General features: G+C 43.4%; 4 protein-coding genes across 6 annotated transcripts in view; all 4 read left to right on the plus strand.

The window, feature by feature from the left end:
• Nucleotides 1-124, plus strand: part of tcf7l1b (transcription factor 7 like 1b) — a 37,737-nt gene extending 37,613 nt beyond the window's left edge. The window contains exon 12 of the mRNA XM_027024188.2: nt 1-124. This exon is cut by the window's left edge and continues 812 nt beyond it. The gene's annotated coding sequence lies outside the window, so the exon portion shown is untranslated.
• A 5,607-nt stretch (nt 125-5,731) lies between these two features.
• LOC113586208 (sarcoplasmic reticulum histidine-rich calcium-binding protein-like) lies at nt 5,732-8,609 on the plus strand. The gene is made up of 4 exons (XM_027024189.2): nt 5,732-5,767; nt 6,289-7,631; nt 7,731-7,814; nt 8,203-8,609. The coding sequence occupies exons 2-4, from the start codon at nt 6,522-6,524 to the stop codon at nt 8,203-8,205; spliced, it is 1,197 nt and encodes a 398-aa protein (XP_026879990.2). The 5' UTR covers nt 5,732-5,767; nt 6,289-6,521; the 3' UTR covers nt 8,206-8,609.
• Nucleotides 8,610-10,834: 2,225 nt separating this feature from the next.
• On the plus strand, nt 10,835-14,562 carry tgoln2 (trans-golgi network protein 2). The gene is made up of 4 exons (XM_035536514.1): nt 10,835-11,024; nt 11,470-12,548; nt 12,653-12,736; nt 13,058-14,562. The coding sequence occupies exons 1-4, from the start codon at nt 10,919-10,921 to the stop codon at nt 13,058-13,060; spliced, it is 1,272 nt and encodes a 423-aa protein (XP_035392407.1). The 5' UTR covers nt 10,835-10,918; the 3' UTR covers nt 13,061-14,562.
• Nucleotides 14,563-14,892: 330 nt separating this feature from the next.
• stambpb (STAM binding protein b) lies at nt 14,893-19,507 on the plus strand. 3 transcript variants are annotated; one of them, XM_027024195.2, is made up of 10 exons: nt 14,893-15,137; nt 16,118-16,340; nt 16,572-16,647; nt 16,771-16,866; nt 17,129-17,522; nt 17,806-17,930; nt 18,095-18,232; nt 18,336-18,448; nt 18,695-18,794; nt 19,013-19,507. In XM_027024195.2, exons 2-10 carry the CDS (start codon nt 16,138-16,140, stop codon nt 19,067-19,069), a joined length of 1,302 nt encoding a protein of 433 aa, XP_026879996.1. In that variant the 5' UTR covers nt 14,893-15,137; nt 16,118-16,137; the 3' UTR covers nt 19,070-19,507. The 3 variants fall into 3 exon arrangements, with proteins under 3 accessions (XP_026879996.1, XP_026879997.1, XP_026879998.1); XM_027024196.2 differs by having other exon boundaries at nt 14,894-15,137; nt 17,129-17,279; XM_027024197.2 differs by having other exon boundaries at nt 14,894-15,137; nt 17,129-17,273.
• The last annotated feature ends 136 nt before the right edge of the window (nt 19,508-19,643 follow it).

The raw sequence follows: 19,643 nt of genomic DNA on the forward strand, positions 1-19,643 counted from the left end.
CATGTAATAAATGGTAGTTTTGAAGTTTAATTCATAGTACAGGCAATTTATTAGAACCCTTTGCGGCTACCCCTACAGTTTTGAAGTGCGTGAACTAAATAAAACTTGTAAATTGTTTCTAGAATATGGGTGTCTGTTTTTCTTCTTATTCACAGTTTTGAGTACGTGTAATGTAGGCTGAGTGCAGTCCTGGTGTTTGCGATGGTCATACACCTGGAAACTCCTAGATGACAATTCTGTGAATGCTATTACATATACAAGAGGGAAAATTGGAATGTTTCTCCAGGTCACTTTCACAGTTCACGTTAGAATCCAAGTATAATCGGAGAAATTCAAACCACCTGAAACTGAGCCATCATGCAGACAGAGGGCCCTAAATGAACCACATTGTTTTCCAATGAATTTGTCTCCAATACACAGTTTGGCCAATTACAGGCATTCATTATTTGCTAGTAAATTCCGTAGCTCAGGCCTGTCATTGGACACTCTTCTGTTGAAAGACATTTCTTTCTTTTTCTTTAAAAAAACAAAAAAAAAAACAGCCTCAACTTCATGAATATCTTGATATTCCAGAGGAATTGGATCAATATTTTAATGGTCTGGAGTTAGACAAACCACACTGGGGGGAAAAAAACCAAAACAACTGCCAGAGCAACAAAATTTGCAGCCAAAAATAAACCCAAATAAAAGAATAATTGACATCTGTTTCTTCCTGGAGTGCAAAATCCCAAAACAACAGCAAAAAAAACAGGTCATCTCTTTCTCTCTCTCTGGCTGGCTGGCTGTCTCACTCTGTCTCGCGCTCTCTCTCTCTCTCTCTGGCTGTCTCGCGCTGTCTCGCTCTCTCTCTCTCTGGCTGGCTGTGTCGCGTTCTCTCTCGTCTGTTGCTCTCTCCTCACCGTCTCTTTCATGGTGTCTTTATTTGCAGCTTGGCGTGTTGCTGTGGCTGTAATTAACAGTGAGGTAATGGGATGGAGCTCCAGGGACCTCGTTAAGCTTTTCAATTAAAGAAGAGAGCACTAGGTAGAGTCCCTAGTGGGGGGGGGGGGTGTTTGGGTTTGGATTTGGACTTTAGGTGGACGGTGTCGGGACCAGTCCCGTTACACCTCCCACAGTCTCATGGTGGACGTGACCATGTACACTGACCCATGTTCTTTGTACTACGGGAGATCACATGATATTAAGGCCACGAGAACATGGTGAGGATACATTGCATGACCGTGGCTGTACAATGGTATAAAATTCTGGAAATGCCTGCACCCTGTGCAAGCCTAAACTGATTACTGAGTTGTTTGTGTGTTTTAGTTAAAGAACGCTAGTATGTGATGCAATAGTGGTCAAACTGAAGAGCAAGCTTGCCCCAGTCCTGTAACGGTTGTCTGTCCAGCCATTAGTATTGGGGTTCTCCATCACCACTACTCATTGCTTTTGTTTTGCATTGTGTGGTACAGCCCATAGTACTCAAATATGTGTCTTCTTAATGTAGTTAATTAGATCCCTTTTTCAGTCATAGTATCTATGTGATTTTGGAGCTGTGAGGGAGCGAAGCAGAGAGAATGTGTGCGTGGGTCCAGACAGACAGGCTGACACACAGCGAGCACTCATTTCTCTCTCTGCCCTGGGGGGAGGTACAAACCTGTCAGTCACCCAGATCCACACACACACACACAGCTTGTGTTTTATTTTGCTCGGCAATCATTAGGAAGGGCAGGAATATGCCTTGCATCATCCCAGGCCAGGCCTCTCTCTCAGGGACGCGCTGTTGTCTGCTAGAGCCCTGAGCTCCACATCCAGATCCATCATCCAAATTAAAGCTAATGAGTTGTCAGAAAAGGGGAGAGAAAGGCTAGATCCCTGAAACACTGGCCTGTTCTCCATACACAACACACACACACACACACACACACACACACACACACACACGTGTGTGTGTGTGTGTAGAGTGAGAGAGTGTGGCTGAGTGACTTTAATACGCTATGGTGAGGAGCAGGGCTCCAGAGAGGGGGCTGGTTGCACCTCCCTGCCCCCTGCCCCGGCCCGCCCTGCCGCGCCTCATCAGCCTGCCTCGCTTCACAGAGTGTACGTTTTTGCTCGTGTTTCGCCGTGCTTGATCCCACACTCCGCAAGCACACGTGGCTGGTTTTTCACGCTCACCGGAGGTGAAACAGCCGACACCTGTATCACCTATCGCTTCAAAAATTATTTCCTGCATTTTCCCCCCCTGAGTTTCAATGGTTTTCCAAGTCAAATGCCAGAGGGCCTCGTACAAGGCCCCGAACGAGACGCCGCGGTTGCGACTTTTGGCCTCCTGTCTCTTATAACCCAATAAATGAGCTGAAATACTTAACACCGGTGATATAATCCATCATCAAAGGATGAATGAGATCATTTGAATGAGCCCCGCATCTAAACCGTGTTGTATAAGATTCTTCGCCTCGTAACTAATGAGCCAGGCTGCGGCTTTGTTATGGGTTTCCACTCGTACGAGACATCTGTCGGCTCGATGCAAGGTCAGAATTAATACATGTTAATTTTGCTCATTAGACGCCGCTGGCTGCTGGCCAAGCTTCTGTTCGCCGACTTGGCTTTGATCGTGAATTCTTGCCAGGTTGGGCCTTTGATGTTGCTCAAACACTTCACATTGTCTATACATTCCTTCAGTGCGACCATCAATATTAAAACAGAAGCGCTTGCAGTGGAGCTGGGCCCGAATCAGAGTCCTCAGCACAACCCGCGTGGCGCTGATGTAGGGGCATGGAATTGAAGGGTTTACCCAGAGTGGATTGGTCATTCTGATTGATTTGCAGGGGGTCGTCCTGCTTCTGTCCCTGGCTCTGAGCTCAGAGTCTTTTTCTGCCTTCTGCCAGTCGAAGGTGGACAGTTCCCTGGCAGCAGTGAATGGACTTGCGTCGGAATCTTAAAGATGCACAACGGAACACTTCCTCAGCCCTCCAAATGAGTGACATAACATCTTCAACACAGCAAAACACGGCCAGTCAGCTTGAATTACAAGATAAATCAATTTTATAAATGAGACCTCATGAAACCCTAAGCCCTAAACCCTTTGAAAACTTTCACAGGCATGTGGCAGCATGTGTGGGAGCCACTCAACAATCTGCTTTGTGAAAAATCAGTCCTAGAGTTCTTATATTACTGTACCTATTTCAATGTATGAGATGCATTATTCTTTGAATAACTTGTTCAATGGAATGAACAACACCAGTCCAATCAAAGCACATCGATATAAATGGGCAACACTATTTGAAGGATTTTTTGCTTCCCAAACTAAATTGGTATGTTTTACATTGAATTTGAATGTTTGGTTCATGCATGGTTTTGAGGTGTGTCAATTTTATGTAAATTGTTCACAAATCCAGCTGTTATTGCACTTAAATTCTGTATAGATGTACTTCTAAAATACACAGTGTCTGATGTTTGTCTATATTTGGCCTGAGGAACGTCCCTCTTCAGTATTCCACAGTAGTCTGCCAACATAGACCAGATTCTTTTTGTTTCTTTTCCATACTATATATAAAATGACAAACAAGTATACAGGAACCAAAAAAAAACTATGGCTGATAGAGAAATTCTGAAAACATATTTGGATTCAGCGTGCAAAAATACATCATAAACAGGCTTTTTTTTTGTTTTTTTGTTTTTTGCAGGAAGCAAAATCACTGTTGACCAGTGAAACTTCAAATAACTTCAGGAAACTTCAGCTTTTATTTTTTGATCTGATCTGTTTTCGTAAGGACTCGGCACAGGTCCGGGGGAGGCATTTCTGTTGCGCGCATGAGCTCATATTTGCCGGGACGAGACGAGAGAGTGAGAGAGCAACGTTGGCACGGGAGTGCCATGTTAGGATCCTCCCCCTCCCCTGCTCGCTTCGCTCCGCATTAATTGATTGTTTCCTCGACGCTGCTGCGACGTTTGTCGCGCCGACGGCAGGCGGCCCCTGTGAAGCCAGGTAGCGCCTGGCTCAGGGCCCAAGCCTCCTCCTTAATGTTTTATTTATACCCGTATGACCTTAAGGAAGGAAGTGTACATGCAGAAGAAGATGGATCGGCTTCTGTACTAAATGTCAGGACTATAATTAGGCCATATTTAGACACTGCAGGACCTTCAGTCCCCTACAGAGGAGGAAGTTATCTACGATTAACATTTAGATAATTAACTTCTTGTTGAAGATCTCCTTCTGGTCATAATAGGTCTTACTGCCAGACAAGATGTTCATGGGCGGTTACTAGTTACCTTTACTGAGATACATACACTTCAATATATTTTGGAAGAATTGATACTTTTCTTGTCATTTTAAATCCAGAATTGTACTTATACTTGAGTATATTGTTCACACACAAAATCTACTTCTCATTCCTGTTCTCTTAGATGTAGTTGGTGATTTATTTATGTCACCGGCAGCGTCCAGGCTACTACACCATACGTCTCCTTTATAACTATGACCGTTCTTACAATGGAACTTTGTTCATATAAAAAGAGAAAGCTGCTCTTCACACACTGTATAATCAAAGATACATTATCGTTTTAAAGCCTGGCTGAGTATAAGATTTTAGAACTGATAAATGTTTTCTTTTTTTCTTTTAGAACATTACATTTATTTGAGTCTTTGGCCTTGGGTTTTAGACAACCCACCTCTAAATGTGACACATGATTCAAACAGCAGAGTAAAAACGTTTGTTCATTATCGCCTATAGTAACTTATCTTTCTTGTGTTCGAGAATGTCTTTCCAGAGTGTGCAAATCAACGCGGCTAAATGACAAAGCAAACCATGTATCAGGTCTACTTTATGTTGGTTCCCCTCCACGCCCCGCCACTCTGCCAAAGATGACATCCTTGCCACTGTCTGGCCGCTGAGTCCCCGTAATGACACAGTGTGGGAAGCAGGAGACTGATGTTAGCAGCTTGAAGAATTGGATGTACATAAAGCACTCATCTTTTGTGATTAAAATTGAAGGGGACATCTGTTGTCCCAAAGACTCCACACAGCATTATTAATGTGTTTGGACTCTGGGTCGGTTAGGCCTACTTAAGATTTCATCTGTGTTCAGACGTGGGATGTTGTATTTGTATTTTGTTCCAGAGGGGTGTGTGTGTGTGTGTGTGTGTGTGTGTGTGTGTGTGTGTGTGTGTGTGTGTGTGTGTGTGTGTGTGTGTGTGTACATTCTAACGTGGGAGTGTGCATGTGTGGAGAGAGGTCTACGACTGCTTTTACTCAATGCCAGTGGCAAAAAGGATAGCCATTAATGATTTTTGAGCTTCAAATGTATTATTTTATTGTAAAATATATCTTTCAAACCACCACGAGTGTTCTATTGAACCAACATACAGTAATGGGCCTCGATCGGTTTAGAATGAAAGCGTGTGTTAACCGGTCGTTTATCGCCCCCTGCTGTATGAACAGGGCGTTGCAGGCGAGACAACTACGTTCTCCACTACAGTCCCTGCTGCAGAACGAACCTGCGGTGATAAAAGGACATAAGACCCAAAGAATAAAACGTGGGAAATAAAGTATGTACAAAATGTCTACTTTAAACACTACAACTAATGGTGAGCTAAGTTAATATCTTTTTTACGCCTCGGCATAGATCAGGAAGTCCAAGAGCGAAGGCTGTGACGTGGCGTGCGACAGGTGTTTGACGGGTTTGTTCTGTTTTTATTCTCGCTGATCCTCCTTTCGTGCCTTCTGTGAAATGACAATGCGGCTATCAGTGCTGTTTTTGGTTGGGGTCTGCTTGTGCTGTTGTCAGGGTAAGTAAATGAATTTGAACCAGTGAGCTAGGCTGGCTAATGTGAGGTAGGGGAGATAACCGGCGGGGTTGTTAGGCTGCCTTCACATCGACACGGAAACAGAAAGGTTCTCGCTAAATATGCCATGGCTGATTCCTCATTCCTGGACAATTTACAACATAAAAAAGCATTTTACAAAAAACAAACAAAAAAACGCTTTTTTAAATTGTAGTTAAACGATCATGGTGTTTTAATATAGGCTATAAAATATCTAAAACTACTAATACTACTACTACTACTACTACTAATAATAATAATAAATATAACTATTGTTATTAATATTATTAATGGTTTATTATTGTTAATAATAGTGTTATTATTACGTTGTAAGTAAAAGCTATTTTATTTTTTCTTGTGTAATTATTATTGTGGCGGTAATAGCAGTAATTTATTATTTAGATGTCTTATTAAACAGATTTATGTTTTGCTAACTTTAGTTCTGTCAGTCTAAAAACTTATGGATGTGTGTATGGATTTTTCAGGTGCATCTCTCCTAACTTTCACTGAGGCAAATAATAGTTTACTGCGAGAACCACGGAATGACTTCCAGCAGCTGGATAAGTCTCAGGCCAAAGAAGAACTTCAGAAGGATGAAGTGCTATTAGCAGAAAAGCAGGAAAAATGGCAGACTGGACAAGCAAATGAGGAAGAGCAGAGAGAAGGTAAGGAAGAGAGCCAAAACAAGAAAGAACATGACAAAGCAAAAGAAGGACAGATGCAGAAACGTAATGAGGTAAAACCAAAACAACAGAATAAAGAGCAGAATGATGACGACGAGCAAGGTGATGAAGAGCAGCAAGGAGATGAACAGCAAAATGATGAAGAGCAGCAAGGAGATGAACAGCAAAATGATGAAGAGCAGCAAGGAGATGATGAGCAGAATGATGAAGAGCAGGGTGATGAAGAGCAGAATGATGAAGAGCAGCAAGGTGATGAAGAGCAGAATGATGACGAGCAGCAAGGTGATGAAGAGCAGTATGATGACGAGCAGGGTGATGAAGAGCAGAATGATGACGAGCAGGGTGATGAAGAGAATGATGAAGAGCAGCAAGGTGATGAAGAGCAGAATGATGACGAGCAGCAAGGTGATGAAGAGCAGTATGATGACGAGCAGGGTGATGAAGAGCAGAATGATGACGAGCAGGGTGACGAAGAGCAGAATGATGAAGAGCAGCAAGGTGATGAAGAGCAGAATGATGACGAGCAGCAAGGTGATGAAGAGCAGTATGATGACGAGCAGGGTGATGAAGAGCAGAATGATGACAAGCAGGGTGATGAAGAGCAGAATGATGAAGAGCAGCAAGGTGATGAAGAGCAGGGTGATGAAGAGCAGAATCATGAACAGGAAAAAGAGGAATGGCAGGTAGACATGGAGTACGAAGATGGAGAAAAGTCTGAACCAAGAGGCACTGAAACCGACCTTGATGCACCAAAAAAGGATGCAGAGGATGTCACTGAGAGAGACAATCGAGTAAAATTTAAACCAGACCGGACTGGACATCGGAAAGTGGCATTCAACCCTTCGATAAAACATGGCAAAGTCAAAGAAAACAAGGCAACGGAGGAGGTGCCTGGATATGATGACACCGACACTAAGCTTGGTACAACACACCAGGGCAAAGATGTTTATGGCATGGACAGTAATAAAATTGCTTTTGATTATGAAGAAGAAGAAAATGGAGATTTCTTACTTAAGATTGATAGGCATGATGACGAGAAAGTGCTGTTGAAAGTTGTGGAGGAGAGCAGTCACTTTTTTACCTACCTCGTCTGCACGGTACTGCTGGTTGCCATCCTTTACATTGCATATCACAACAAGCGTAAGGTGGGTCTCTTCTGCTGTCTGGTTTGAGGCGCTATAGGGAGCGAAATGATATGAGGGTCGTATTGATAGATGTGTGTTCTCCAACACCCCCACCTCTAGATCATTGCATCCATCTTTGGATCAAGGACATCAAGGACCTCGCGGAGACAGTATTTGGCAGACTATCAGAGACTCGATCAGCGCGTAAGTACTAAAGTGTACACACATGACCGTCAGACCGTCTTTACACTATGGCAGGCGTGGGCGGTAGGACATTAATCATAAACAAATCATAGATCAGGATATATTTAATGGCTTTATTGGCCCACTTTTCATGTAACATTCTTACTGAATGTTTTCTTGGTAAACATTTGAAAGGATAGGTTTGATGTTCACAAGGACGAAGATTGAGATTCATAAGGTTGTTAGAATTTAATTTTACCATGTGGGAATCATATGACAGTGCATAGGCTGTAGCTGCATAAGCTATTTTTGAAGTCATTTAAGAAGTGGATGCAGTGGCGTAAAGGGTTTAGGCACCTCTCAAGGTATTTGTCACGATTGTATCTAAAACTGTGCTTTTCTGTTGCAGTGATGAAGACCAACAAAAGAAGGATTAGAAAGAATAGATGTAAAACTTGAATATCAGGTTTCATGAAGCTTGTGTCACAAATGTGTTTATCTATGGAGAAGGTCAGTTACAGCTTGAAGATCGTGTGGTCTTTTGCTATAAAAATGCGTTGTTGGTCGGTGAGATTATGGATAGGGATTTGTACTCATATGGGGGTTCGTATTGCATGCAGATGTTAATCATTATTGAAATTGATGGGCTTCCTTGATAATGGGTTTTTTCTGAGTGAGAGAGTCTGGAGATACAGTTGGGATTTTTTTGAGAGTGAGAGTGGGTACACATTACTGGTGTTTTGAGGCAGCGTGAGTAAGTGTGGTTGGTGTTTTGAGTGAGACAGAGGAGGTAGATATGGCTGGACTTTTAAGTGAGTGAGAGTGGGTACACATTACTGGTGGGTACACATTTTGAGGGAGGGAGAGTAGGTGTGATTGGTGTTTTGGGGGAGTGAGTGGGGGAATAGAATTAGTTTTCTGAGCGAAAGCAGGAAGGTGTTTGCAGGGGGCAAATATAGGCTTTTGGTTTGAGTAGGATGTATTGGGGTCCTCAAGCTTAGCTGTGGGTGGAGCAGTGGTGTCCATTCATATCTGGAGAGAGCTCGGATGTTAGCAAACGAATGGACAGGAATATGTTTAAAACGTATTTGCACAACATGAAAACCTCTTTGTTCCCATGATTGTGGTTTGGTGGATTTTTGGTATGATTCTGTAACTACACATTTCTAGCACTTTTATATCTATTTGAAATTGACAGCAGAGAAAACAATCTACTTATTTAATGGTACACAACGATAATGGAGAAGGTTGCTTTTACATCTCCCCCGTTTGGTCTCATTTTTACCAATAGTGTCACTTATGCTACTGAAGATTAAAAAATATATATTTAAAAAAGAAAATCTGTTTCTTTGTTTATTTATGCACTCATGTGACATGACTATTCAGTACAGACTTTAAAATCGGTTTGTTCTTCCCTCTTTCCAGATGCGCCACTTTCCACCAGTCAGGGCAGGCAGCTGTTTGGGGCTCCAAGCTAGTGGGGGGCCCCTAAAGGCTGACAAACTTTAAGCTACAGCAGCAGCAATGTGCGAAGCTTGCAATGTCAGTATGAGACCTGAATTCCATAAGCGGGCACCGTGAAATTTTGCCTAGGACCCTAACAGACTTTAGAATCACCAGTGGCTGAATCCTCATACTTTAACCGCATACTGGTTCCCTCTGCTCATAAAACATTACCGTCGTGTTTTTCGCGTTTTGCCTCTCTCGCCTTAATGCTCAATACCGTCTCAGCTGTGAGCACTTGGCAAGCAGTATTCCTTCGCCAGCACACACGCTACATCTTTTTATATCGACACACCAATGTCACCACGCTGTCTGTTTGTCAGTTGCTAGATAAGCAGTGATACGAAGTTCTTCCACGAAAACAAGGTCCCATATATACCTTACCACCCTTTTAAACACGCTTAAAGCTCACAAGCATAGAAGCACATACATAATCATATACATTGTCATAATACAGATCCTAATGTATATTGCTCATGTACTCAAGCAGTAAGCTTACAAATTCTTGATAAAATGTTTATGCAGCCAAACAAACTATACAAATGTGAACTCCATATGAACCTGTTAACGCTGTGTGAAAATGAATGTGAAAGCAAAAAGGAATTGGTGAAAATTAAAAAAGGTTCCCACACTCAGCCATAGGTTTAATTTACACTGGGGGACATGTCCCTACCATTTTCTGAAATTTGTCCCCACAAAGTGTGCTCTGAAAATATTGGCGTTTGCTCTACAAGATGTCTTTACTTCATTTGTTCAATAATAATTCGCTGAATAATAGCCTTCTTTTAGTCAATAGAACGAATAAGAAAACGTTATAATAAGAAAACGTACGTGTATGTTGTATCCCACGAAGCTGAAATGAATGAATGACATATTGCAAGACGAAACAAATTATTTTTATCCAAATTACCAGAAAGAAATTGTACTACAAATATATTTTAAGCCATAGTGCTGACACTCGCGGCTCTAAAATCCTCTTCCTTTCAGCCCCAGCGCTTTTTCCTAAATGAACATGTATGCCAGGGACTTGACTTCTTAAAGACGACGCGAATTTGAATGGCAGCTGCATTTCTTGCGACACTCTGCATTCGTGTCCCCAGCACGTTCTTAGCCGGTCTCCATAGAAAGTAGTCGTTATAATGATCGATTTATACCCAGATGTTACTTTGTTGTAGCTGTTCATTCTTTAATGCACGCTGCACGGGTCTTCGTTAAACACAAACTTTTTTTTTTTAACTTTTTTTTTTTTTTTTTTTTCAGCTGTTCACGTGCTACGTTAGCCGGTGTTTCCTGCCATTCACGTGACGTTATGACGCAAGGAGGATGCGCACGGGACTCCATTAAAAGTCAGAGAACCGTAAAGAGTCATAACTATTACGCGCCATTTACAGAGATAAAAGTTATTTTTAAAAAGGAGCCATGAGGGGGGAAGGAGAACGCAGCAGGTCTGTAACAGCAACGCACTACGTGTCTAATAATGTTGACTATGTCCTCACAATACTAGCCCCGCCCACTTCCGCTCAGCTCAACACGGAAGGGTTTGACGTTGCTTCCCCCCGCAGAAACACATCCTTGTCGTGTGTTGTTTTACAGTTTATTTCTGTAGTCGTGGCGTGTATTACATGTGTAAGATTTTTCCGTGTATATTATTTTCTCGTTTGTCACATAAAATCACAATGCGGTTAACTTTACTGTTCTTGGTTCTGGCGTGCTTGTGTAGTTCTCAAGGTAAGTGAGACTTCTGTAGCTGGCTAGCTAAGCATCTAGATTAGCTTAGTAAACAAACGGAGGTAGCTGAGCTTTCTAGCTCAAGAGTTACCAAGATTGCTCACCAATTACCTTGCTAGTTAGATAACTGTCTTCATACCCAAACACAAATGAATACAAGACTGTTATATCCGTTTTCTCATGTCTCATATCATTGTATTGCTATAAAACTTTGAAACCAAGCGCAGTTAAATATGGTTTTAACCGCTCAGTACACGGAATGCACACATTTGTGCCTCTTTTTTGGTACTTCCCACAGTAAAAGACATCTGTAACTATATTTGAATAACTATATTTGTTTGAATAACTATTTGAATCTATAACCTTTTGTGTTTTGTATCTCTCTTTCTCTCTCTCTCTCTCTCTCTCTCTCTCTCTCTCTCTCTCTCTCTCTCTCTCTGTAAAGGTACAGCCATAGAAGGTGCCCCTGCAGCAGACAGCCAAGGGAGTGGGTCACAAAAAGGTCCAAGTCAACAAGAAAGGTTGACGAATGCAGTAGCACAAGACAACAAAATTCAGAATAATGTGTTAGAGCAAGATTCTGATCTTAGTCAAAAACTAAAGACAGCCATAGTGACCCAAAAAATCACAACAGAAAATCACACCCTGCAAGTCATACAAGAGAACAATCCAATACCAGCAGTCAAGCTGAATGACAGTCTGGACGATGAGGCAAAATCAGTGGGAAAAACAGACGGCACAGTGGACAACAAGTCGAAATCAGCAGATAGCAAGATGGACAACAAGTCGAAATCAGCAGATAGCAAGATGGACAACAAGTCGAAATCAGCAGACAGCAAGATGGACAACAAGTCGAAATCAGCAGACAGCAAGATGGACCACATGCCAGACGATGAGCCGAGCTCAATAGACAAAACGCACGGCAAGGTCAAAAACAAGCCAGAGGACAAGCTGAAATCAGATAACCAACCAGAACAGCCAAAATCAGCAGTCAAATTCAGTGACAAAACAGAACAGCCAAAATCAGCAGTCAAATTGAATGACCAAACAGAACAGCCAAAATCAGCAGTCAAATTGAATGACCAAACAGAACAGCCAAAATCAGCAGTCAAATTGAATGACCAAACAGAACAGCCAAAATCAGCAGAAGAATTGAATGACCAAACAGAACAGCCAAAATCAGCAGACAAGCTGGTGGGCAAAGTGGATGAGAAGCCAAAATCAGAAAAAGAAAAGGACACAGCTACTACAGATAAGTGGAGAGCTGAATCACAAGGCACCAAGCCTGAAAGTGAAGCCCCAGGAAGGGGTGTCGTTGAGGGTGAGGGTAACGAGGTAGATGATGTTACTTTAGAAGAAGAAGGAGACGAGGAAGAGGATGGGGGCTTGAATAAATCAGATAAGAGTGGGGGTCAGCCATTTAACCCGCAGCCACAGGAGGAGAGCAGTCACTTCTTTGCCTACCTCGTGTGCATGGCATTGTTGGTTGCCGTCCTCTACGTTGGATATCACAACAAGCGCAAAGTGGGTCTTAATATATGTCTTTTTTAGACCGTTTTTCTGTTAGATTTGTTTTACTCTATCTCTCTCTCTCTCTGTCTCTCTCTCTCTCTCTCTCTCTGTCTCAGATCATTGCTTTTGTGCTTGAGGGCAGAAGGTCAAAGGCCTCACGCAGACCCAAAACGGCAGACTATCAGAAACTTGATCAACACGTGAGTAGTCACATGAGTACACATGGCCATCACAACAACTTTACACCGTGATTGACTGTTGTTTAGCCATCAGGACACTGATAGCGAGTTAATACTCATCCGTGTATCTAATCCCTGCCTTTTTATACATTTAAATAACTGAAAGATAGTTAGGAATCCTGTGGGAATCATATGAGAGCATGTCAGACCTGCATAGCTTTAAATTCAAGTCGCCAGACTACTGAACTCTGAATTTAAACTACTAAATTTCTGTTTGTTGTTTTCTTGAAATGTATATCAGAATTGTATTTAAAACTAACTTATGTATGTTTTCTGTTGCAGTGAAGAAGACCAATGGTTAGACTGAAACCTGTGACTGTGAAACTCGATTTTTGCAGCATGGAACCTGTTTGTTGCTAAATGTTTTGGGTGTTTTTTCATTAAATGTTAGGCATTTGAAGTTTAGCCACTGACTGATGGTCACTGTGATAGCTTCTAAATTCTGTCTTTTAATTTTTTTAAATCAGTGAATATCTTGACAAAGTGGAGGTAAATGCAGTGTGTATGTTTCTTTGTTTTACCTTTTGGCTGCTTTCTTGCATGTCTGCAGGGTTAGTGATGTCCTGCAGGAGCATTTCAGAGGCTGCGAGAGTAGGAAGGTCTTGTTTTTATTTCAAATGAAATGATACTCAGAAGGTTTAAAAATTCTGGGTTCAACAAGGTCATGTAAAATGTGTTCTAATGCTGCAGAGATTGTGTAATCATGCAGCAGTCTTTGTGATCTAAACCACAGTTGCACTGTGAAGTGATGGGGGCTACGTCTCGGTCTTTTGAGTTGTTCCCAGTCCGGTGTCCGGAAAGTCCAAGCTTTTGTTCTGTTAAAAGGAGGAACAGTTAAAATGTGGACAAGCTAAAAACCTCTGGGTTAAAGGTAGTGAGCCTGCTGTAAGAATATTGTACTTCATTAATGATAGAAAGATGAGAATGTGTGTGTGTGTGTCTGTCTCTGTCCTGGAGGGCCAGAGTCCATTACAGTTTGGAGCTTCCCTGATCAAACACAGTACATTCACTTAATTAAGAGGCAATTGAGCAGGGAATCTTCAAACAGTTCTGGACAACTGGAGAGTCACGAGCTGGCCACTTGTTTCGTAGAAGGTAAATGAGTCCCTGCATCAGCAAAAGGTCAAGTTGTTTTCATTCTGTGCAATCACACCCTCAGTGCTTAGCCATACAATCCTGGCCTGAATGTAAGTGCATGACGCTCACTTTGGGCTTTGTCTGTTTACAACCCTGTTGCATCTTCCATTTAACTTTAGAAGTGGACTTATTAGAGTTCTATAAAAAGTGAGAGATATAAAGATAGTGTCCGTGGCTTTATTTTTAAAATACATGCTGTCCTTTTGCATGGAGGCTAGGTGTGAGCATGGCATTGCAAGATATTTGGAAGCCTTATGCCATTGGCAAACTAGTCTGTGCCAAAACTACCCTGTGTGTTGTATCAAGATACTCCTGTTTCAGAACACACGGATCAGACTCAGCAGAATCGTCTGTGCCATATAGAAAACCTTCCTCCCTGTGCCTGCTGATGACCAGTAACCACTCTGCGCCAGGGATCCTTGATATGCCAGATTTTCTGTCTCTTTGTTGGGTTCGTTTTGTTCATTTAGCATTTTGCTGAGTTTGCGAGTGACAGTGGAGACAAACTGTGGCTTTGCGTGGCACCTCTTAAATGCGAGACACAGACAATATTACGATTATGGGAATAAATGTGGCTTGACTTTTACCACTGTCACTTTTGTCTCAGAAAATGTTATTTTTGAATAAAAAAAATCAAACATTTCATTGAATTTTGGCGTTGCATTGTCTGTTGTGTGTAATAGCCGTAGTTATATCACGACAACTATTTTTTTCAGTTGGTTCATTTGTTGACGTGTAGTAATTCCCTACAGTAACCTAGAAGAAATAAGTGTAGGATATAACAGTTCGACACGAAAAGCTGTAAAACCCCAACGCTCTCCAGACGGGAGCACGGTGCTTAGGGACGCAGACAACTGTAGCATGGTCGCAAAATACGTCCAGTGTTTTATTCGTCTTAATTACAACTAAAGCCTCCTTAGTTCTGAGGAGCGCTTGTTTGGTGGACGCCTGTATGCAGGGTTCACATTCGCCACCAGGGGGCGCCACAGTGCGGCCTCCACGGCGTTAACCAGCCACTGGGTTTGTTTGACACCCAGCAGGAAGAGCCTGAGCTAATGATGAGGTTTAGGAGTGAGATATGACTGCTGGCTGCCTGCTTGTTTAGATCAAATGCTGCAGAACTGAATCGTATTTACAATGGAATTCTGTGCCGAGTTGAACTGATATATCTGGAGGTTAGCTACCGCCCGAGAAGGACAAAGAAAGATACTGTGTGCCTACTGGGGTAAGGCAGTTCAAACTCGTAAGTTGTTTAGCTAGCCTCCTCGCTAATGGCGAGCTTGTGTTGGATTATTATGGCTAGCCGCTGTCTACGTCTTCCACTGTTTTCCTCTCCTCGGCGTTGCTTACTTGGTTCTCTGTTAAACGCCTTGTCATTTGTACCATCGTTTCGTCCGGGGGCGATGTCGCAGAGTAGCAGCTAACCGTTAGCCAGTTTAGCTGCCTGGCTAGCCCAGTGTTGGTAGAGAGTTAAGTGGCTAAAGCTGCCCTTTCCGGACACTCCTCCGCCTGATGGCCAAGCTAAAGCCCTGGTTTCTGCTTCTTTATGTCGTTCCACATAAATACAAATATTAGCCCCAGTTTCTTTCTCTCTCTCTCTCTCTCTCTCTCTCTCTCTCTCCGTCTGGTTATCTAGCTAGCCATCCTGTCTTTTATCTGTCTATTCGTCTGTCTGAATTAAGTGAATTATTTCCTCTAAAATCTAACCAGGGATTTTTTTTTTTGCCTTATCTATGACATTTTGTTAAATGTTCTACTAATGTAACGTTTGTTGTATTTGTACAGTTGTATTTGTACATAGCCTGTAGTTGCCTCAAAGAATAAAGGTCAGCCATTTTTGTTGAAGCGTTTTGGGGTTGATAAAGGACCATTTGTGGCGGGACAGGACAGTTACAACGATGTCTCTAAGATTCCCTGGTCCTGTCGCGCTCCCTGCCACGGGGTTTGAACGAATGGCCTGATAACTCATGTATAGATGCTCTGCTGCCAGCACCCTGCACAGATAATACAGATCTTTTCTTTATTTATTGCTCCTTCGAGAACAAATTTGCTTTTACCTTGAATAAAAGTGATTAGAGAATCTCAGAACCTCCTTATTATTAGTAATGATTGCACATTTTGTAGTCCTCCTTCAGTGCTATGTTTGGTCATGCCTGACATTTCAGCAAGAGTTACTCTCAGGCGTGTGTGTGCCTCCGGTTGTAGCGTGCCCACCCTCCTTTGCCATGCTGGACCACGCCGACACTAGTTTGAGCCCTGAGGAGCGGGTGCGTGCCCTCACCAAGAAGGGCAGCGCTGTGGACGTGAACGGGGCCGTGCCGGCCCGCCGCTACTTCCGCTCGGGCATGGAGATGATCCGCATGGCGCACGTCTACGGCGAGGAGGGTAACCTGGAACACGCCTTCGTCCTGTACAACAAATACATCACGTAAGGACGGCCGAGGCACCTCACTTTTCCGCTTCCTGAAAGCTGAAAGTGATTAAATAAATGTACGCATCTGGCTTCAGACCAGCAGGTGCTGTTTGTCCACATGTCACAGCGTTTTTAGGCGTGAGCTAGCTATTCTGTTTTTGGTGCATGAGTTTTTACAGATAATATTTGCCTTCCAGCAGTGGTTAAACTTCTAAAATGTGTGGCTTTTTTTTCACATCCCCTTAGGCTTTTTATTGAGAAGCTCCCCAAACATCCTGAATACAAACTATCCAACATCCCAGAAAAGAAGGACACTCTTAAGGTAGCCAATTTTCATCTCGATCTGCACTTGAGTGCTTTTACTGTTGTCCCGTCGATCCTCAACATTACGACCGCGTGACCTGCTAACGTCAGTGATGTTGCGCCATGTGCTTTCACAACACAGAGGCTGAAGGAGATCGCCTTCCCTCAAGCTGAAGAGCTGAAGAAATGCCTGCTAAGAAGATACGAGAAAGAATATGCAGAGTATCTTGCCAAAAAGGTGAGTTGTGTAGGATCAGATGACTAGAGGTCTGTACAGGCCTCATAAAACAAAAGAGTTTGTCTTAAACAGATGTACATAAGATGTAAATAAGAATGAATGAATGCCTTTATTCATTATTTAATACATTCATATAATATTCATTAAGTAGGAGTATACGGTTTGTTTATTTCTTTATTCTCTTGTATTAAAAAATAAATTATAATAAGCCAGTTCTATTTATATGACACCTCCTTTCTCTGTGTGTTTGTGTGTGTGTTAGCGGGAGGAGGAGGCAGCTTTGGCCCGTGAGCTGTCCCGGCAGAGGGAGCTGGAGGCGGAGAGGAGACGTGTGGCGGACCTGCAGCGGAGGCAGCTGGAGCAGGAGCAGTTCAGCGCCTTCGAGGAGATGATCCGGCGGCAGGAGAGTGAGCGTGAGCGCCGACGTGTGCTCCATGAGTTCTCCGTGCCGGCCTCGCCCCCCGGCGACACTCCACTTATCCCTGGCATCCAGGGCCCACCGCTGCCTTACCCACAGTCACCCACTCCCCCTCAGAGCCCACAGTGTGCCTCCTCCAATAACAGCACGCCATCGGCACCAGCCACGCCTACTCCAGCTCCTCCCCCGACCTTTGACCGCTCACTCAAACCAGGCTCCCTCAACAGGCCAGTCAACAGTAAGACTGCTAACACAGTGTTGTATGTTACCGTCTAACCCAAGGGGCAGGAGGGAACTCTGGGACACTGGAGCCCAGCTGCTCTGAGAGCCAGATGATCCGCATTTCGCTTTTGAGGGCAGAGAAATGCTAAACCGTGATTCAACTAAACACCATTATCGACAAGCTTACAGTGCTTACGGGGCCTGTTATTTGAGGGTAGCAACCAAAGTGCAGTAGGGAGCTGTTGCCATTTTTGTGCGTGTGAAACCCCTGAGTGGGCGTGCATCTCCTCTGCCTCCAGGTACGTTGGTGGACGGACTGAGGCAGGTGGCCGTCCCCTCTGAGCTCTGCAGCAAGTTCCTGCACCTGGCCAACAGCAACACCACGCGAGCTGTGGAGACATGCGGAATTCTCTGCGGCCGACTGGTATGTCCCGCGATGCGCCGTTTACTCAGAAGATCAGCAGTAAACGGTATAACGATAACGCCAAGCTGAAACATACCGAGTATTGTTCCGATCATGGTCCGTTTTGGCTGTGTCCTGGATGATCCGCACTGTCCCCAGCTTTTGTGATTGTGTGCCTGCTTCAGAACAGGAACGCGTTCACGGTGACGCACGTGATAGTGCCTAAGCAGTGCGGAGGCCCCGATTACTGCGACACCGAGAACGAGGAGGAGCTGTTCCTGGTGCAGGACCAGCACAACCTGATCACGCTGGGCTGGATACATGTGAGCTGGATATGTGACGTTCATGGGCCACCACAGCCCGTTGAGGATGGAAAACTCCAAGCTGCCTGTGGCTCTTCATTCGCTTTCTGTCTTTTTGTCCTAGACACATCCGACGCAGACGGCCTTCCTCTCCAGCGTTGACCTTCACACTCACTGCTCCTACCAGCTCATGCTGCCAGAAGCCATCGCCATCGTCTGCTCGCCCAAATTCAACGAGTAGGTTCACGCCGATAAATCCTTCTTGCTCTTGAGTGCGTTCTCGGTGAACTGTCTGACATTAGCAGGCTCTTTAGTGAAATTTTACGACTCTCGATGCTAAGTTTCTCTTACAGGTTTATACATCAGGCTCGATTGCCCCTATGGCAAAATAAATTCAGCTCCAAATACATTTATAAAGGTTTGAACCAGTACTAGTGAAAATTGGGACCTACTTGTAACGTGTCGGATGTGGTTGTTTTACAGGACGGGCTACTTCAGACTTACCGACTACGGCATGGAGGAGATCTCCACATGTACCCAGAAAGGCTTTCACCCTCACCCCAAAGAGCCCCCTCTCTTTACCGTAAGCATCTTGCGCTTAAATGCACCATGTGTTGCTTTGTGCTGCTTTGACAGTCAGCTAAAACAATAAACGCACGTCGACATGGCATTTAGTTTAACTTGCTGTCGTTCTTAGTTTTTAAATATTTGTAATAGTTCAGTTACGTTTTAAAAACGTATCAGTTTTTTTAACTTATCATTTATCCCATTAAACGTGGTTGCTTTGGATGACTTTTTCAGGGTGGCAGCCATATTGTGATCACGGAGAGCACCGTCGCGATGTTAGACTTGCGCTGAGCGGCTCAGCACCATAATGGCGATTTTGAAGCATTTTAATCCATGGATAGCAGCTGCATACCATTATTACCCTTAACTCGCTGTGTGGACATCCATTGGCTAGAGACAGGATGGTGTTTTGACCAATCAGCATTTACAGGTGGTGGGATATCTTAAAGAGACAGACGGCTGTCTGCGTAAAGCACTTTTGAAAAGAAAACACTCTTGAAGGGGAAGTCTACAGTCGCATCTGCTGGGAGCTCAGGGATGTACACCTCTACGTAGAACTGTAACATTACTCCGGTTCTCTTTGAAGACAGACTGTTGATAATTTCATTTGTTCTCTTTTTTTGTCCCTAAGAGGCATTTTGTCCTTATCCTAATTTTATGGTGATGTTTCACACTAAAATATCTCATCAATGTAAATAACATTAAAGCAAACTGATGTTTTTAAAATTATTTTCAAGACCCTAGAAGTTGTTTTGAACTCGCCTTGTATGTATATCCACACCCAGGGTTGCACCAGTCAATTTCCATCCTGAAATATTACATTTTTGAACTGAGGACTGAGGTCTTAGCTGCAGGCATGAAGCAG

The sequence above is a fragment of the Electrophorus electricus genome, chromosome 18 (genome assembly GCF_013358815.1).
Source record: "Electrophorus electricus isolate fEleEle1 chromosome 18, fEleEle1.pri, whole genome shotgun sequence".
Lineage (NCBI taxonomy): Eukaryota > Metazoa > Chordata > Actinopteri > Gymnotiformes > Gymnotidae > Electrophorus > Electrophorus electricus.

Excerpts from the sequence above, each read along its gene's own strand:
- LOC113586208 (XM_027024189.2), top strand. The coding sequence starts at position 6,522 with ATGCAGAAACGTAATGAGGTAAAACCAAAACAACAGAATAAAGAGCAG. Across the intron at positions 7,632-7,730 it reads CATATCACAACAAGCGTAAG|ATCATTGCATCCATCTTTGG; the intron begins GTGGGTCTCTTC and ends CCCCACCTCTAG.
- tgoln2 (XM_035536514.1), top strand. The coding sequence starts at position 10,919 with ATGTGTAAGATTTTTCCGTGTATATTATTTTCTCGTTTGTCACATAAA. Across the intron at positions 11,025-11,469 it reads GTGCTTGTGTAGTTCTCAAG|GTACAGCCATAGAAGGTGCC; the intron begins GTAAGTGAGACT and ends CTCTCTGTAAAG. Across the intron at positions 12,549-12,652 it reads GATATCACAACAAGCGCAAA|ATCATTGCTTTTGTGCTTGA; the intron begins GTGGGTCTTAAT and ends TCTCTGTCTCAG.
- stambpb (XM_027024195.2), top strand. The coding sequence starts at position 16,138 with ATGCTGGACCACGCCGACACTAGTTTGAGCCCTGAGGAGCGGGTGCGT. Across the intron at positions 16,867-17,128 it reads CAGAGTATCTTGCCAAAAAG|CGGGAGGAGGAGGCAGCTTT; the intron begins GTGAGTTGTGTA and ends TGTGTGTGTTAG. Across the intron at positions 17,931-18,094 it reads GAATTCTCTGCGGCCGACTG|AACAGGAACGCGTTCACGGT; the intron begins GTATGTCCCGCG and ends TGCCTGCTTCAG.